Source organism: Telopea speciosissima, chromosome 1 (genome assembly GCF_018873765.1).
Source record: "Telopea speciosissima isolate NSW1024214 ecotype Mountain lineage chromosome 1, Tspe_v1, whole genome shotgun sequence".
NCBI classification, from domain to species: Eukaryota; Viridiplantae; Streptophyta; class Magnoliopsida; order Proteales; family Proteaceae; genus Telopea; species Telopea speciosissima.
In genome coordinates, this window is record NC_057916.1 from 81,855,610 (window position 1) to 81,874,126 (window position 18,517).

The following is an 18,517-nucleotide window of genomic DNA, read 5'->3' on the forward strand; positions in this document are numbered from 1 at the left end:
TTGATTCGTTGAAACGATGGAAATCCGAAAGAGGGAGAGAGATTTTCTCGCTATAAAAGTGAATCGACAACTTTTTTTTCTTATTTTTTGGGGGTTCGACGGGAGATTGAATCTTTTTTTCCCACAGCTTCCCACCAGGTAAGTGAGCCTCTGAACCATTTTCAAGAAGTGGGACGAAGGTTGCAACGGTGGTGGGGTAGTGGTTGAAGCGGTGGTGGGGCGGTGGTTTAAGAAGAAGAAGAAACAAAAAAAGGAAGAAATAGTGGTGGGTCCCACTTTTTAATGTTAGAAAAACAAAAAACTAGAATAGGATTATTTTAATTGAAGGGCAAAATTGTCATTTAAATTTTATACGTAACCCCGTCCATTTAAAGGTGTTGGGTGTATATTTTAAAAATATAAGGGGTCGTACTGTATTTAATACAAACATCAGGGGTGATAGTGTAATTTTCCCTTTTTATTTTGATAGTAGTACCTTTATCTTTTTTTTTTTTTTTTTTTTAATAGCACCCTTATCTCATGTATTAGCATCTTGCATGTATCATATATATTTGAAAGGGAGAAGAATTTTGGATATATCAATTTCATACATAAAAGAAGGAGATGAATCGTCATTAAATAAGGAGAGAGAGAGAAGCTTTTATCCATAAACTGTTTGTGTCGAAAGAAAAAACCATGGGCTACTATCCAATTGGGTGATCTAGCACCCTGGGGTCCTCAGAGTGGCGAACTAAAGATTGTAACCTTCTTTTGTTTGTTTCTAAAAGTAATTTAATGTAATACTTAATGTAGGGATAAAAAAGGGTTTTTAAAATTAAAAAGGATATTTTACAAATGCCCCTCTGAAAATGCCAATTTATCTAAATGCCCCCTACAACTTTTCTAATGACAAACTCCTCTTTACTTTCAAAAAAGTGTAGCACTTTGGTCTAGTCCATTAATTTGGGACGTTAGACGTTGGTTTTAGGGAATCTAATGACTAAAATTCCCTTATGATAAAAATCCACCAAAATTTAAAAATAAAATGACCAAATTACCCTCATCTTCCCCAAATGGTTTAGGGTTTGAAACTGAAAATCAAACCTTAAACTATTTGGGGAAGATGAATCCTAAAATCAAACCTCCAAAATTGAAAATAAAAAAAAACATGTGCAATATTAAAATTGCAAAAAAATAAGGTTTCAAAAAGATTTTCCCTTTAAATAATGAGTAAATTAAGATAAAGAACTTGCCTTCTCTTGGTCCAAGCCTCGCATTTTCAGTTAAAAATTTGATTTAGGGGTTTTTAAGCTCTGTATAAAACTGATAATTTTTATCTTGGCTCCGGTAGCCCACTCTACTCGTCTTGTATAAGCAAGGATCATTAGCCAATTATAAGTTGACTATTAACTGGTCTAGGCTTTTGCATGAGCCAGGTCTAACAAATTAGTGTTTCCCCTTCATCCATGTATTGGATAGGGTTCGGATCCTCTCCAATGCGTCAGTGCATCCAGTGTGCATCGGATGACTAGGCAGGCTGGCACACACCCCAGTGTACGTGGCAGTACATCCAGCTTGTCTCCACTTCAAGTTGTAGATTAGAGGGAAATTTTTTGACACAAATTGACACGGTTTAAGACATTAGTATCGCTGGTACCTGATACTTATACAATATAGATATCGTACTAGTGGTATCGGCACAGGAAAAGGTAAAATGGTCTAAAAAATCAAAGGTATTGGTATTTTGAGGGATAAAACGGTCCGATCAAACCTGACACGGACGATCCATATCAGTATCAAAATCGGCCATGACCGATGTGGGTTCCAATACTGATACTTATTTTTTTTGGTAAAGACAATACTGATACTTTAAGACCTAGCAAATTGGGTGTAAATAAAATTCTCATCATGGCTATATGGTAGTGATTGGGAAGGCATTTGGCCACAAGATTTTGACCAAACTTACCTTCCTTTTGTTAACAAAGGAAAATAATAATTTTGAAATCCTTCTTCCCTTACAAGAACAAGACTTATGATATTGTGCTGCTCCCAAAACCAATTTTACATTCCAAGTGAGTACAGAAGAAAAAATAAATAAATAAATAAAAAGAAGGAAAAAATAAAAAGAGAAAAAGAAAAGGTTCTCTGAGCCATGGGGTTAGGGTACTTTGGCACTTCTGCATCCATCTCTCTCCTTCTCACATAAATTGACATCACTCCTCTGTAATATATGATAATATTTTGCCACATCTCATCGGTGCACTCCTCTATGCTACTTGAAGAATTCTCTCCCAAAAATAAAAAAAACAACTGCATTAGGCTATAGTCCTTTCATTTTTAGGAGTTAAGCATTCGAAATTGTTGAGCTTCATACAAATGTGGGTTTTGGTATCATTTTCCTAATTTTTTTTTCTTCTCATTGTTTCAAAGAGACAAGGGCTATACTCCCCTCCTCCCCCCAACCCCCAAAAGAATAAGAGTTATGCTCCACTATGGACAATACAATCATTTAATAAAAATTTATCTTATTGAATTAAGTATAAACTCCAAAATGAAGTGGGGTACACCCCTTTTATCAAATTTGTGGTGCACCTTAATCATTCCCTAATTTTAAATAAATTTTGAGAAAAAGTACTAATAATAAGCCCACTTTTCATGGTTTTAATATTTTTCAGTCCACACAGATATTCCAAGAAAGTCTCACCCTGCCCATCTCAAAATTTTAGACCATAGCATCCCAAAACTAGGTTCAATTTGAACAATGCCACATCAATAGTCATGTATTAAATTTTGCACATTTATGATTTTTTCCTAAGACTATGTTTGGAAGTCAAGAAAAGAAAAGAAAAAAAAAACATAACAAGACACTTTTCTTTTCTTTTCTTTTCTTGGCTTCCAAACATAGCCTAATAGCAGATGTGGGAAAATTCTTACAATTGGATTCATAGGAACCTTTTTCTCCTAGGAAGTGAATGCTTGGTGATGTGACAAAATAGTCGATATGAAATTGATGAACCTAATTTTGGAATCTTTTGATCTAAAAATTTTTTATGATGGAGGTGAGACCTCATGATATTTGTGTGAAAAGATCTAAAAACCTAAGAAGTAGGCAGAGTAATAATTTTTTTTTCTATTTTTTTATCCCCTTCATATGGGAGGTGACAATTAAAGATACAAAGATTCTCATGACATTACCAAAACATTTTTCATTTTCTTTCTAATGTGATAATGTCATTGATGATAGCCAAAGAGTAGCTAACTTCACTTTCCAAAAAAAGGCCAATCAGAACTCTCCACGAGGTATACTAGAATGCTCATGACCTATGTCTTTATTTCTAATTTGGGTAGGTAAAAAAATACCAGAGAGCTCAAGAAGAAACCCATTTCCCTACAATGATACAAGCTTTGGGGCCATGTGTACATCCGAGAATCCGCACTAATGAGAGGGTGGGAGACAGAATCATTTAGTTAGGACCCACATTTTGTTAGATGAAACGGAACGCCAATATGGATCCCATGACTCATTATGTGAGAAAACGTGAGAAAGAATCCTTGCTTCGGTGGGTGGTATCGAGGGAATCTTATTCCCTTAATTTATTTATTTTTATTGAAGAAAGTTTAGTTAGGTTAATTTGGGTAACCATTTGACTAAACACTAGAAGATCTTTGATTACAATCTTTCCATATAAGAGAAGGATGGTGACAGATTTGGACTCTTCAACATCATCTTAATTAAATTTTGGAAAACCCATCTAATTATAATTATAAAGATATAAATCTAAAGATTCCAGACATATGGGTAGCTCTGATTTGCTTAAGAGATGCTAATAATTTAATTTAAGAACAAACCCAAAAAGCTTCACCAAAGCATGTTTCCCGTCAACTCATCTTTTTCAAAGATAAAGAAAGCTTAATTGGTTTAGGTTTTTGTGTATAGACTATGACTTGTTTGGTAAGACTTGGACATTAAAGGTAATCGATCATAATAAAATATAGAACTATCTATAAAAGACAGGGAATGGTCGGTTACCCTTGAAGAGATTCAAGATTGTTAGCTGCAACACCAACACATGAAGGTGGATTTTTTGACAAAAACTTCAAAACCATGAAACCAATGGTAAAGAGACACAAACCCATCTACATGTGCTAGCTTCTTCTGTTCAACTGCTCTGTGTGAGAACTGAAGGAAGAAAACAGAGAAGGAGAGAAGGAGAGAAGAAAAAAAATCTTCTTGGATGATGGGACCGAGTATACAGTTTGGGAAGCCGTGTTTGTTTGAAAGAGAGAAGTATTTAATTTTCAATCTCAAGTGGGTCACTGCCTCACTGGTGTCAAATATGTATTGGAAACCCAGGAAAGATATTGATGAAAAGAGACAAAAAAGTGATAGAGTCTTTTTACCTAAATTCCAGATTAAGTAGACAAGATAATGGATTTACTGAAAAAGGAAAAATCACCATTCAAGAGTCTTGTCTAATTCCTTTGCTTGGATTTCCTGTGATTTTTTTTTAACTTTGGGAGTTGGGTTCAGGGAGACAACACCAAATTATTATGATATTAAACCATTTTTGGCTACTGTTCTAGCTTTGTAGTTTTACTTCTACATTTCAATATCTGTGGACACTTATTACTTCTCTGTTCATTGATATGGACCCCCCAGCCCACAGGTTTGTGAAAAACTCTTTAACTTTATACCAACTTATCAAACCCACCGACAAAAACTAGAAGGACAAATAGAAACAGCTAGCCCTTCTAAAAGGAAAAGGAAAAAGAATAAATGTTAATCAAGCAATCAGTTAATAATAATCAGTAATGTGATATACTAATGGAGAAGAAAAGAAAATGGTTAAGTGTCTAAAATCTGAATTAATCCAAAATACACCCATTTAGATTGTTCAGATCATATTTATTTAAAATGGGAACGACAAAAAAAAAAAACACAATTTTTTGGTACAAGGTGTTTAAAACATCTCAAAAATTGAATGCGAAAGTAAAAAAAGAAGTATAGAAAAACGTGAATTTAAAACAATGCAAAAAGAATGGAAATCGCAAACAAACAATTATGCAATGGATCTCAAGGATTTACGTGGTTCGGGAAGATTGCCTACGTCCATAGTGAGATAAGATCTGCTTCACTGTCAATGGAGAATTGGATCACAACTGCTCGTCCTCACACCACTCTCAGATTGATTACAGAGAAAGAACCAGAGAATGAACCCTCACTATAATATATAGTGAAACCCTATACTAGAAATTTATAGAAATACCCATATATCCTTAAAAATGATATTTTGGGGACTGCCACCCCCCGAACCCCCGCATAGACCTGCTAGTTCGGCCTCTTAACGCCCCTTCATAATCAACCCACTTATGCAAGCGACGGAATACAAGACATCAAAACCCTAACAAAAGGATGATATGGGTTTTAAATGTTTAGATTACAAGACTTAAAAAGTGATAATATACAAACATAATTTTTTGGGTTGATTAGATGGAAATGAATTATTAAATATAAGGCTTTGAGTTAAGGGCGAGTCTCGGCGCAATGTAAGGTTGCTCAATTGTGACCTAGTAGTCATGGATTTGAGTCAAGAAACAAGCTCTTCGTGAAAAAATAGTAAGACTGCATACATTATGACCCTCCCCAAACCCCGCAATGGCAAGAGCCTGATGCACTGGGAACACCCTCTAGATATAAGGCCTTGAGCTAACATGTATAAGTGTTTATTTGTAAAATGTATGCATGAGTCTAAGTTATCTTACTATCCATATTTAGTGGTCATGGAGTTGAGTTAGGAAACAATCTCTCTGTGAAACAATGGTAAGACTGTGTACATTATGACCCTTCCCAAACCCCACAATGGCAAGAGCCTCATGCATTGGATAGACCCTTTAGATATAAGGCCTTGAGCTAACATGCATAAGTGTTTATTTGTAAAATGTATGCATGTTTCTAAGTTATCTTACTATCCATATTTAGACAAAGTAAGTGGGTAAACAATGAGGATATATGTACCTGTCTCATGTAATTAAATTATATATCATTATCCTTACTCTTCCCAAGTATGAACAATTCTCCTTTTCCCTCAAAATGATTATTGGATCGATAAAGAAGGTAAATTAATAGCTTATCAAAGTGGCCCATCTTCATTGTGTTATATGGAATGATGATGTGACAATCCGGACTATTGGATAGATGGTAGATGATCTGGATTAGTCATGTGTCAAACTTCAAAGCTTAATTCATCAAATACCTCTTATGCATCCCATAAATGTCCACGCATGCTTATACTACGCCGACCACTATTGTGCACTCTTCCGTAGTCCAAATTTTCAAATTTATATTTTGCCACTTGACAAACTATATTCAGATTGAAATTTTATGTATATGAGCAAGAGATCTTAAATTCTATATGTCTACAAAATTTGGGTCATACACGATCTGCCTCATGACAAGTATTTGAACGACCATAATAAACTTAAAGGGTATTGTTCTCTGTGCCACAACGCAGCCTGCGCCCAAGCACATGGGGGTGGGCATAATAACCATCCTGCCTCCCCTGCACAGACTGCACTACAGCACAGAAAACATTCTCCCTAAACTTAATAAACCAACTGTTCTAGAATGTTCCACCCATTACTATTCTACTAGTTCAGTAGTCATGGTTGAATATAATACCTCTACTAAATCTTAATTTTTTTTTTCCAATAGTTGAATTATGTGACAATTGATGAAAACGACCATCACCAACTACTTTGATTTTGTAGGTATGATGGCAAAGGGGAGAGGGGTCTTAGGAGTGACCTTTACCTCAATTAGAAAAGAGGCATATAATAACACTATTCTTTATATGCTAAATAGGTTAGGGGCATATAATAACTGATTCTTTATATGTTACATAGGGTAGGGCCGTAGGGGCATATAATAATGATTCTTTATATACTAAATCATCCCCAATCAGAACGCTACATACATACATACCCCCTCTCAAGGATATTTATAAAGGAAAAACTTCCTTTTTTCTATATTATTTTTCTTTCTTCTACCATGAATATGTGGGTCCCATGTAGATGATACTTTTTTCATGGCAACTATAGGTGTGGTGTGTAGATTCCTCTCCCGAGCTAAACCCTCTCTTATTCAAAAATAAAAGAAAATGATGATCATGTTGCCAGCCAGTGTCGTGAGGGGCACATTATCTCTTTTGACATTCTCTCACTCCTTTCGCTAATATGTGGGCCCCTTGTATACAAACCATGTGGCACCTCTTCCCTTGATAGATTCTTCTTTTAATGTGGATAGCATGCTAATGAAGACAGAAGGTTTCATTGACATTTAAGTTTTGTGGAGGTGTTATTTATGTCATTATCTATTGGTTAAAACCTACTTCAATTTTCTTATATGTAGATGTAAAGCTCTGAAACTTCAACTTTATCAATATATATTTCGACAGATGAAAATACAAGAATAAATACTTAGTATGGTGAATCATATGATTGAGATGAACTATCAAAATTGACACTATCTGTAATTCACAAGTACGAATACAACTCATCCACTAAGCCAAAATAAGTTATCCAATGATGGACTATTTTGATAAATTTATCCAAACTATTGCATCAAAATTAAAATTCAAACTATGATAATGTATTTTTAGATTTTTTATTTTTTTTTAACATTTCACATGTTTGGAGAGACAAAAAATTATTTAGCAAGTTTGCAATCCATAAGCTTACAATTTTTCATAAATATTTTCCTAAACAATTGTTTGAGAATCTAAACATCTATTAAAAATAGCATATGTGGTATGAAGGTCTTAAAATAAGAGTAAAAAAGGAAATAGGCATTCTCTTGTTGGGTTGCTTCTTTCTTTTTACTTAGACGATACACATCGGTGCTGGGAAATCTGAAAAAGAAGAAACGTACTCCTCGCTATTTGAGTCACTCAGTTTTCGGAGTTTCATCCTCTCAAGTGCGGTAGCCACTGCATTTGAGGGGATAAATAAATCCAATTCAAGCACATGTTCTTGGATACCGTCAAATGCACTTTAAACGTGCACTGGACAGTACAACTGAATATTTCGAATCATACTTCTTCCAGCTTGCCTTCATCTTCACTTCTCGGTGAGACTACTGCCATTAAACTTGGCTTAAAATTGGTTGTCTTTACAGGTCTTAGCAGTGTCTTTATACGATTTGATTGTCAGACTTTGATTCATCTCCTTCAATCTGCAAGGAGTCATCCACCGATCAAAGTATCTACTAAGAAGGTTTTTGGTAGTCATCCTTCCAAGAGAATATGCTCCCTATTTTACATATTTTTTTAGCACCATATAGGAATAAAATTTCCCATTTTATGGGGTTGCACCCATAAAAAAAAAATTTTAATAATGCACATCGGTTTTCCATACAATAATTAATGGAAAATAAAAAGAAATAGATCTTGAAAAAAAAAAATGTGTAAGAAAGTTTTTTCACCCCACAAGATGAAGAGAGGAAGTCTCTTCATTCACTGTGATGTGACCTTATGATTGTACTCCTGGGTAGATGAATTTTATCATTAATTCCTGTCAATTATTATACAAAATTGAGAACACCCATTCTCAGGCAATCCAATCCAAAGGTTGAATGTTGTGGCTTAAGATGTTCTTTTTCACAGTAGATGAAGAAAAATGTGATCCAAAAATTCAACTAACAATAAGTATTATTAATTTGGAAATTCTTATAAACAATAATATATTGAAGACTCCAGACTCTAGAGTACTAGCTTATTATATCTCAATAAAAAAAGGTATATATATCCATCAAATTAATGATTTAGATCAAATCTGGATCCTCTGCCGTACTGCTGGGTATGCATTGCACATCTTGTGGCACAATAGAGGCCATGTGTGCCATTAGATTACCCTCGCACACTTCAACCCCTGAAATTTTTTTTTTTTTTTTGAATGATCTAAGCAAGATGTCATAACTATAATAACATTATATACAATACAAACCGTGGGTGGGGGTGTCTACAATTGGAATGAAAACAACACATATTACGTTATTATGTAAGGGATGTCGCTTATATGCTAATGTAGATAACCTTTTAAAATAAGGAAATATATATAGAAATAAATACTATTTTCTTGAAATTTAATTGCTTGCAATTTTAAATAACTAAACCAACTTTTATTTTGTAACAAGGAAACATTGAGTCCATGTAAGACCCCATAACCCATATGAACCTAGAAAGAGTGAGGCTCTATAAGAACCTCGTGTGCTAATTTTATTGGATACAAGAAAGACTAAAGCCCCACAAATTCCCTATTTTCTTCCAGGTGGGCACCAAGGTATTAAGATGTTGAGAGCTGTAGACATATTTATAGTCCCACTTCTCTTATCTGTGTTGGATCTTATCCCACATTGGCTATGACCAATGGGATCAGGTAATAGACCAATCTTTTGAGCAGATTCCGATTTTGATTTGGGTCCCAATCTTGCCTTTGTGCATAATTACACGTGAGGGAAAATGTTGAGATGTTGAGAGTCATAGAAGTATATATCATCCCATTTTATTTATCTGTGTTGGATCCCAATGTAGGATCGTGCAATAGATCGTTCTTTTGAGATGAAAATCTAATATAATATCAGAACAAGTCTTGATCCTAATGTGGGATCAATCAAGCAATAAATCGGTCTTTTGAGACAGAAATTTAATCTACTATCAGATCAGATCTTAATTTTGTTGGTATCCACTTACGTGTGAGAGGGAATGTTAAACCTCAAATTAAACTATAGGATTTTTTTTTGTAATTTTTTCTTTATGTTTTTTTTAATAATACCAAGTCTCACACAAAGGGCTAGACAAGGACCCACTGAGGCGGGCGAGGGAGCTAATGAGCCACACTTATTACTACACTAATGTACTACTTTTGAATTTTGAAATGAAAATCAAACTCAAAGGTGTGGAGAAGAATTGAACTTTAGAAATTGGAACCTTCCATGGACATGATACTTTTCCAAATGAGTTGAAGTCACATTCTAATTGAGAGGTCTTGAGTTTATATAGGTGTGCCAAGTTATTCCAGCCACGTGGTTGGCTGATATGGCACCGCCTAACATCTAGATGGGGACCATTTTGATATTTTGTGATAGATACTCCACTATTTATTCAACATAAGCAGAAGATGTAGTAGAGAAAATAACCTATTTAACCACATGGCGTAATGCCGTAAGGTTAACCCTTTGATGTGACGTTATTAGAAAATCACCACATGAGGTATTACAAACTCTCACATGAACCAACACGTGTCAAGAACAAATTTGGGACCAGAACCTCCCAAGTCTGGCCCCCGTTTCTTTGTTCTTCTTTTTTTGACTACTATGCTCTTCTCTGTACCAATCAGAACTAGTCTCAGACTTATTCTGTCCCACTCTCCCACCTTCCCCTTTCTCCCACCAATAAATAGTTGAAGAGTTTCAGACATTGAGATCTCCATTCTTCCTTCAGGTATAGAGAGAGAGAGAGAGAGAGAGAAAAGAAAAAGAAAAAAAAAATGATTCTTCTTTCAAGGTGTGGTTCAGCAGCAGCGGTGCGTGTAGGAGATGGTGGAAGTGTAGAGAAAGAAGAGAAGAAACAGAAGATGAACGATGCGATTAGTTGTACATCACTAACAGTGTGGAGGAAATCACTATTATTCACCTGTGATGGTTTTACGGTGATTGATTCTACCGGAAATCTCATCTATCGAGTCGATAATTACAGAGGTGACCGGACCGACAATATCATCCTCATGGATGCGTATGGAAAACCCCTCTTTACCCTTCGTCGAAAGGTATATATGATCATCTATCTCTCTCTTCTCTTATCTCTTCTTCTTGGCTATTTTCTACTTCTTTTTTTTTTTTTTAATAATAATTAATTAATTATATGATTGGATTTGAAAAACAGAAGAGGAGGTTTGTAGATAAGTGGTTAATATTCGAAGGAGAAGCAGAGGATGGGAAGGAGATGAGTAGTAAGAAACCGATGTATTGGGTGAGGAAACATGTAAATCTGAAGTTACAGAGAAATAACCACCAAAATCATCAAGATGTGGTGGTGGCACAAGTGTTTGATACAACTCCTCCTCCAGAGAAAGAAAAAGAGAAAGGTAATCCAATATTTGTGATACAAGGGTCTTACGAGAGAAGGTCATGTCAAGTGGTAGATGGGTTATCAAGAACAGAGGTTGTTGCAGAGATCAAGAGGAAGGATGCGAGCATCAAAGGCATTTCTTTTGGACTTGACGTTTTTCTTTTGATCGTTCGGTCAGGTCTTGATCCTGCGTTTGCAATGTCTTTGGTTTTACTTCTTGATCAAATGTTCACCTAACTATCTTTTTCACTTACCATCTAATGCTTCACCTAACTATCTTTTTCACTTGCCATCTAATGCTTCTCTCTCTCTCTCTCTCTCTCTCTCTCTCTCTCTCTCTCCTTATGAGAGCAAGAAGCATGACTATTGGAATTCAAAATCTGCATGCACAATACGAAATTAAAAAGAAAGTCTATAAATGTTTTGGGAATTCATTATTTTTTATTTTGGAATAAATTGTATAATTGTTTCGGGAAAAGATTAGGCACATGAGTTAGCATAGTAGCACCCATTTTGTGTATGAATTTTTTTGCTGTCCTGTTCTCAGTACAAGGTCCAGTTCCTCTCATAGGGGACGGAAATGATGTTTTAACCTCCCTCGTGCAATGTATTCGGGTAGGGGGTTAGGTCGTCATTTCCTGCCCCCGATGAGGCAAACTGGACCACTGTACCGGGCAGGAAACATGAGACGATAATGATCCCTATGTGTATCCCTCCCTCCCTCCCTTTTAAATAATTCCATGTGTTAAAAACGGATCCTAACAGGAAACAAAAGAGAATGAAAATTACAAACAACAATCACACAATAAATACGATGATTTACGTGGTTCAGCAAGATTACCTACGTCTACAGTAAGATGAGATGAATTTCAGAGTTTAATTCATCAAATACCCTCCCATAAGCCTATGGTACTCCAACAACTATTATGCATTTTTCCATAGTCCCAAATTATTAACTTTTTACTTTGCCACTTGGCAAACTTTGCTTAGGATGAAATTTTAAATGTAAGCCAAAAACCTTAGATTTTACATGTCCACAAAATTTGGACCCCACACGATCCGCCTCATGACTAATAATCGAAAAACCACAAATATTCTACCAATACAACCAGATTTGGTATGATTTCTATTTCAATTTCAGATTAATTTCACGAATCAGTCAAATTGGTCTAGAAACTGAAATTGTTTTGATTGCAACAATCTGAAATCTTTTAAGAATAAAAAATCCATTAATAAAGGTAGTTCAATTTCTAAGAATAGATTTTCTATATTTCTTTAGGAGAGGGTGGTGGTGGCAGCGACGATGATGGTGGTGACGGGGTGGTTGTGGCAATTGTGGCGGAGAGGTGGGGTGGGGTGGGGTGGGAGGGCTTGGTGGTGGTGGTCAGACCATCAAGAGAAGAAAAAGTGCGGTGTTTTATTTTTAACATGAAAATATTGTTTCATCCATCAAATTAATCATGTGCTCAATAAAGAGCAAGAGCGAAATTAGTTTCATTTTCTAAATTGAAACAGTTACTCAGTTATTTCAGAAATTTTATTTCATTTGACTTCTATTTCACTGAATTAAGGTGCAAAAATCAAATCAAACAATTTACAAAATAGAAATCAACCCATGAAATTGGAACTAAAATAGAAATCATACCAAACAAAGCCGTAGTTTTTTTTTCTTTTGGATAAATTAACCAGGCCGTAGTCATGGCTCAATATATTACCTTACTAGTTTTTATTTGCTTCTCTTAAAATAGAAATCATACCAAACTAAATTGAATTATGTGACAATTGATGAAAATGACTATCACAACTAGTTTAATTTTGTAGGTGTGATAGGGAGGGATTAAAATCCTCTCCAATTCCTGACATGTGTAGTTCGGGGGTGGGATGTCGCCACCTGGCAGGCATAACATCTACCAATCTGAGCTCAATTTAGCCAGTTTTTTTTTTCTTTCTTCTCAAACTCAAACTGTTAGATGTCGCACCTACCAAGTGGCAACATTTCAACCCCCAAACTGCATCGCAATGCACTTTTAAGGAATTAGAGAAGATTCGATTGGGAGAGGGGTTTGGGAGTGATCTTCACCTCAGTTAGAAAGGAGGCACATAATAACTATTCTTTATATGCTAAATAGGGTAGGACATATATTAACCACTCTTTATATGTTACATGGAGTAAGGGCATATAATAATGATTCTTCATATGCGCATTGCCTAATAGAACCCCCCCCCCCCTCCTCTCTCTCTCTTAGAAGCTCTAATAGCTTTTCTTCTCAATCCCCAACCCGAATACTACAGATATACATTCCCCCCCCCCTCCCCCTTATCTTACATGGGTTTCTCTTTTAATCTAAATATGTAAACCACATGTGGATGATACTTGAAAAGACAACTATTAGTGTGATGTGCAGATTCTTACTTCTTTATACTGCCATTGTGGGAAACTCTCTCCCATTCATAAACAAAGGGAAAATGATGGCCACTTTGTTGGTGTCGAACTTGCATTTCATCTTCTCATGATACTCTGTCTCCTCCCTGACATGTGGGCCCCTGTATACAAATTATACGGCACTCTTTCCTGTGCTCCTGTTCTCTTGGCTGGGGATATTCCTTTTCACATGGGTAACATGGTGATCCATAAAATAACACATTTTTTTCAACGAGGGTAAATCCTACCATTTCACATAAAATTGCATCAAATATTGTATTAAATAATTTTCAAGTTTTTGAAAACATTTTTTACACATTAAATTAAGTACTCCATTAAATAACTTTCACGAAGAAGAAAAAGCTTGGGTAGTTAAAACTTAAAAGAAGGTTACAACTTTTTAATTCACCATTTTAATGACAACAAGTTGCACCTTTATCTAAAAAGCTAAATGTTAAATTTTTAAATATGTTAGATTTATAGAAGACAAAATGTTACATTTTGGCTACTTCCAATATTGCATTTTGGACAAGACTATGAGAAATTATAGGGATTGATTTTTCAAAAGGCCCTATTTTGATTAGCTTATTTAAATAGCAGATCTATTAACACTCAAATTTTGTGGAAATGTTCTTCATATCATCATCTATTAGGTTAGTAAGTTTCAATCTACTTTAATTTCTTATATAGAGATATAAGCTTTAAATCCATAATTTGTACAACTCATTAACTGATTAGTTGGCTAAAACTAGCAGGCCAATAGTGGACTATTTTGATAACAAAGGAAAAAAAAATTTCCTATTTAAGTGTCCAAAAGTATGTTGAAAACTCCCATTTCATATCCCTAATACCATTATAGTCATGATTGTATCTTCAAGATGCTTTTGTCATTTCACATGTTTGGAAAAATAAAAAATTATTACCATTTTTTATAATCCATAGGCTCACATCAATTTTTCTTAAATATGTATCCCAAAAAATTTGTTTGAGAAGCTAGGTATCTATTAAAATTTACTGTGTAATTGTCTAAAGCTCTGAAAAGAAGGGGAAAATGAAATAAGCATTCTCTTATTGCGTTGCTTCTTTCTTTTAATTAGATAATGCAAATCAATTTTTCATACAAAATTGGACGGCAAATAATGAAAACTAGATACTTGGAAAAAAAACGTAAGAGCAAGTTTTTCATCGCACAAGATGAAGAGAGATTTTTTTTTCAGTAATCTTATCTATTTCAATAATTTTTTAATACTGAAATATTAAAATTATTTCAGTACTTATCTCTCAAACTCTTTCTTTTCTGTCTTTAATATGTAGATCTCTTTATCTCTTCTCATTAAATATATCATTTATTTCTTCACTATTGGCTTAACGTATAAGATGTCAATATAAGGGAGCAACACGTAAATCCATCTCCCATATTTATAAGAATACTTCTAAATTAAGCTTATCCATCATATAATTTGATTGACAGAGCTAGTTGGCTCACCATTAGATGATGCAATCAGTGCCCTCAATGAAACTAGAATACAAACCCTACACAATTTTTTTTATGAGGAACCTATAGCCCATCCTAGATTTGTGTAAGAACCCAAAACCAACATGAACGAGGAAAGACTGAGGCCCCATAAGAACCGTGATTGATAAATTTATTGGGTAGACCGTATAAACCCTAGGTCCATGTAAAACCCCACAACCCATGTGAAACAAGAAATACTAAAGCACCTCAAGATCCCTATTTTCATGCAAGTTGCCTCAAACTGTTGAGATCTTGGGAGCTAGAGTATAGCCTCACATCAGTGAACTTGGACCTTGGATGTGTCTTAATATACCTTGAGGTCATTTCTACCTAAAGCCTTGAGATTTTGAATTGAACCACAAGTGGTATTTGGTGGGATTTTCCACTTTATTTAACATGGTATTATAGCTAACTCCTTGTTATCCTCGATGTATAGGGAAATAGTGTGAGATGTAGGGATTTATAAAAGTATAGTGATCTTAAAGTTATAAGTGAAGGAGAGTATTGAGATGTTAAGAGTTATAAAAATGGGAGAATATTCTCTGTGCCGGGGGCGCAGGTTGCGCCCAGACACATGGGGATAAATGCAATGATCATCCTACCCCCCTAAGTAACAGGCCCATGTGTCTGGGCACAGCCTACGCTACGGCACTGAGAACATGAGCCCATAGTCTCAATTTGACTATTTATGTTGGGTCCCACATCTAATGTTAATTAGTGGTGCCAGACAATAGACTAGAAATTTTACAAGGTATCATAATAATAGATGTCATTCTTGTTGTGAGTCTCCATCTCACCTTTGTTTGTCCATTCTTTCATCCAGATATGATGAATGTCCCATTTTTCTGACCTACCTACACGTGAGAGAGATGTGTTGCTTCTGCTTCCTTGTACTTGATACCTTGCCGACTCAGCTGTCCCTTTGAGGTAAAAAAAAAAAAAGTCTAATTGAGAGGTGGTGAAGCCTTGAGTGTAAAGAGATTCGCCTAAGTCTTTCTAACCACGTGGTCGGCCGATATGGCTGATAGACTATCAAAAAATAAAGAAATTGGGCACCGAACTTCTAGTGGGGACCTTTTTGATGTTTTGTGATATTCCCACTATGGTTAACATTATAACATAGGCAGTTACAGGTGAGAGAGAGAAACTTTTATGGGGGAGTGCAGGGGCCGTGTGAGTCAGGCAGTTCATAAGAACGCACGCTAGCTAATATCTCTGGAGTTTCATATCTCTAACTATTTGATAGTTCAATTTTTCTCTAATTATCCATTTAGCTATTGGGAGGACTTAAACACATGTAATATATGGGGAATACGTGTTCAAGTCTTCCCCTGTCGTTGGATGATGATTGGAGAGGATCAATTTTCATTCTCAAAACCTCATGTGATTTCTTAACATAACATCAAAAGAATAACCTTATGGTACTATGTCACGTGGGTAAATGAAAATTAGAAAAATATTCTCCGTGACCTTCAGACATAGTGGGGGACAAAATGAACGCGCCTATGAGCCACCACCTGTACGTCAAGAATAGTTTAGGACTACAGCCTTTCAAATCAGAGGCCGGATCAGGTTTTCGTACACCAGATGGTGCACAAATGGAATCAAATTCTCTTCAAATATAGTTCCTAAACCTTCTTCTTCTTTTTTTTTTCTTTTTTTTTTTTTTCTTCTTAATCTGTACCAATCAGAACTAGGCCAGGTTTATTCTGTACCGCCTGCCCTATCATCGTCGCTGTCATTGTAGACTCTCAGAACATCAATAAATAGAGCAAGAGAGTTTCAGACATTGAGAGAGAGTGAGAGAGAGAGAAGAGATGGATTTTCTCTTAACAGTTGAGCGTGTAGGAGAAGGTGAAAGTGTAGAGAAGGAAGAGGAGAAACACATTAGTGATAGTAATTGTATGTCACTAACAGTGTGGAGGAAATCACTGTTATTCAACTGTAATGGATTTACGGTGTTTGATTCCGCCGGAAATCTCATTTATCGAGTCGATAACTACAGGGGTGATCGGAACGACGATATCGTCCTTATGGATGCGTCTGGGAAATCCCTCTTCACCCTTCGTCGAAAGGTATCATCATCTCTCTCTCTTCTCTTGTCTCTTCTTGGCTATTTTCTACTTTTATTTATTTATTTATATGATTTGGGTTTGAAACAGAAGAGGAGGTTTGTAGATAACTGGTTAGTATTCGAAGGAGAAGCAGAGGATGGGAAGGAGATGAGTAAGAAACCGATCTATTGGGTGAGGAAACATGTAAATCTGCTGTTACAGAGAAACCAACATCATCAAGATGTGGTGGTGGCACAAGTGTTTGATACTCCTCCTCCAGACAAAGGAAATCCAATATTTGTGATCCAAGGCTCTTACGAGAGGAGGTCATGCCAAGTGGTAGATGGGTTATCAAGAACAGAAGTAGTTGCAGAGATCAAGAGGAAGGCTGCCAGCATCAGAGGCATTTCTTTTGGGCATGACGTTTTCCTTTTGATCGTTCGATCTGCTCTCCTCGATCCTGCCTTTGCAATGTCTTTGGTTTTACTTCTCGATCAAATGTTCACTTAAATTTTTTTTTCTTTCAATTACCATCTAATGCTTCTTCTCTCTCTCTCTCTCTCTCTCTCTCTCTCCATGAACAACAAGAAATCGAAAGGTCGAATTTCAAAAAATATTTGTCCTGTTTTAATTAAAAAAATTGTGGAGATGCGGGGTATCGATCCCCGTACCTCTCGCATGCTAAGCGAGCGCTCTACCATCTGAGCTACATCCCCTACTATGAATTTATATGTTGCTAACAAAATTTTTTTGTGTAAAAATGACTAACATCATGAGAACATGGAGAGCCAACTAATGCGATAATTTCAAATGCGAAAATGCATACACGAGCAAAACAAAACATAAAACAAAGAGGAGCATCACAACATAAACATGTATTGGAGTTTGGGGTGTCAAAATTGGCCCACACCAATAAACTTGACCTGAACCAATCAGTTGAAACCTGAGACTAGTCGTCTGATCAATTACTAAATGTGTTAGGTTCAAGCACTAACCAATTAATAATAGGGTGTTCCTAGAGTAAGGTCATGGTTCAACGATTGGTTGACTAGGATCAATCAATAATCAACCGTTTATTACCCGCTTAGGCCTATTTACCCTTATTATAACCTGCTTTATAATCATTTATAGCCTCCCTCACTATCACCTATACTCCAGTCCAGGTGCAGGTGACAAGCATCATCGAGGATATAAAGCTTTTGAGCTCTTACTTTGTATCTTGTACTTTTCATCATATTATCAGGGAGATTAACAGCGTGGCTGACTCCCTAGCCCGGAGGGCGATGTCCGTAGTGTGTAGGATATCATGGCCCATATCCACTCCTTGGATATCTGATTTATGTAGGGGTGTCAATTGGTCCGGTTCTGGGCTATCGGTCTAATTCTCTAGCGGTTCCGACTCTAAGATGTCAAGACCAAATCC

General features: G+C 35.8%; 1 protein-coding gene and 1 non-coding gene across 4 annotated transcripts; one reads left to right on the forward strand and one right to left on the reverse strand.

Annotated features, from left to right (window-relative positions):
* Positions 1 to 10,488: 10,488 nt before the first annotated feature.
* Positions 10,489 to 17,632, forward strand: LOC122646891 (protein LURP-one-related 8-like). 3 transcript variants are annotated; one of them, XM_043840529.1, is made up of 2 exons: positions 10,489 to 10,800; positions 10,917 to 11,361. In XM_043840529.1, the coding sequence occupies exons 1-2, from the start codon at positions 10,522 to 10,524 to the stop codon at positions 11,337 to 11,339; spliced, it is 702 nt and encodes a 233-aa protein (XP_043696464.1). In that variant the 5' UTR covers positions 10,489 to 10,521; the 3' UTR covers positions 11,340 to 11,361. The 3 variants fall into 3 exon arrangements, with proteins under 3 accessions (XP_043696464.1, XP_043696471.1, XP_043696478.1); XM_043840536.1 differs by lacking the exon at positions 10,917 to 11,361 and adding an exon at positions 17,203 to 17,632 and having other exon boundaries at positions 10,498 to 10,800; XM_043840543.1 differs by lacking the exons at positions 10,489 to 10,800; positions 10,917 to 11,361 and adding exons at positions 16,941 to 17,115; positions 17,203 to 17,632.
* Positions 17,633 to 17,737: 105 nt separating this feature from the next.
* Positions 17,738 to 17,810, reverse strand: TRNAA-AGC. The gene has a single exon. It is a non-coding gene; the product is annotated as a tRNA-Ala (tRNA).
* Between the last annotated feature and the right edge of the window lie 707 nt (positions 17,811 to 18,517).

Coding starts and splice junctions, on each gene's coding strand:
- LOC122646891 (XM_043840529.1), top strand. CDS start 10,522: ATGATTCTTCTTTCAAGGTGTGGTTCAGCAGCAGCGGTGCGTGTAGGA. Junction 10,801..10,916: donor TCTTTACCCTTCGTCGAAAG/GTATATATGATC, acceptor TTTGAAAAACAG/AAGAGGAGGTTTGTAGATAA.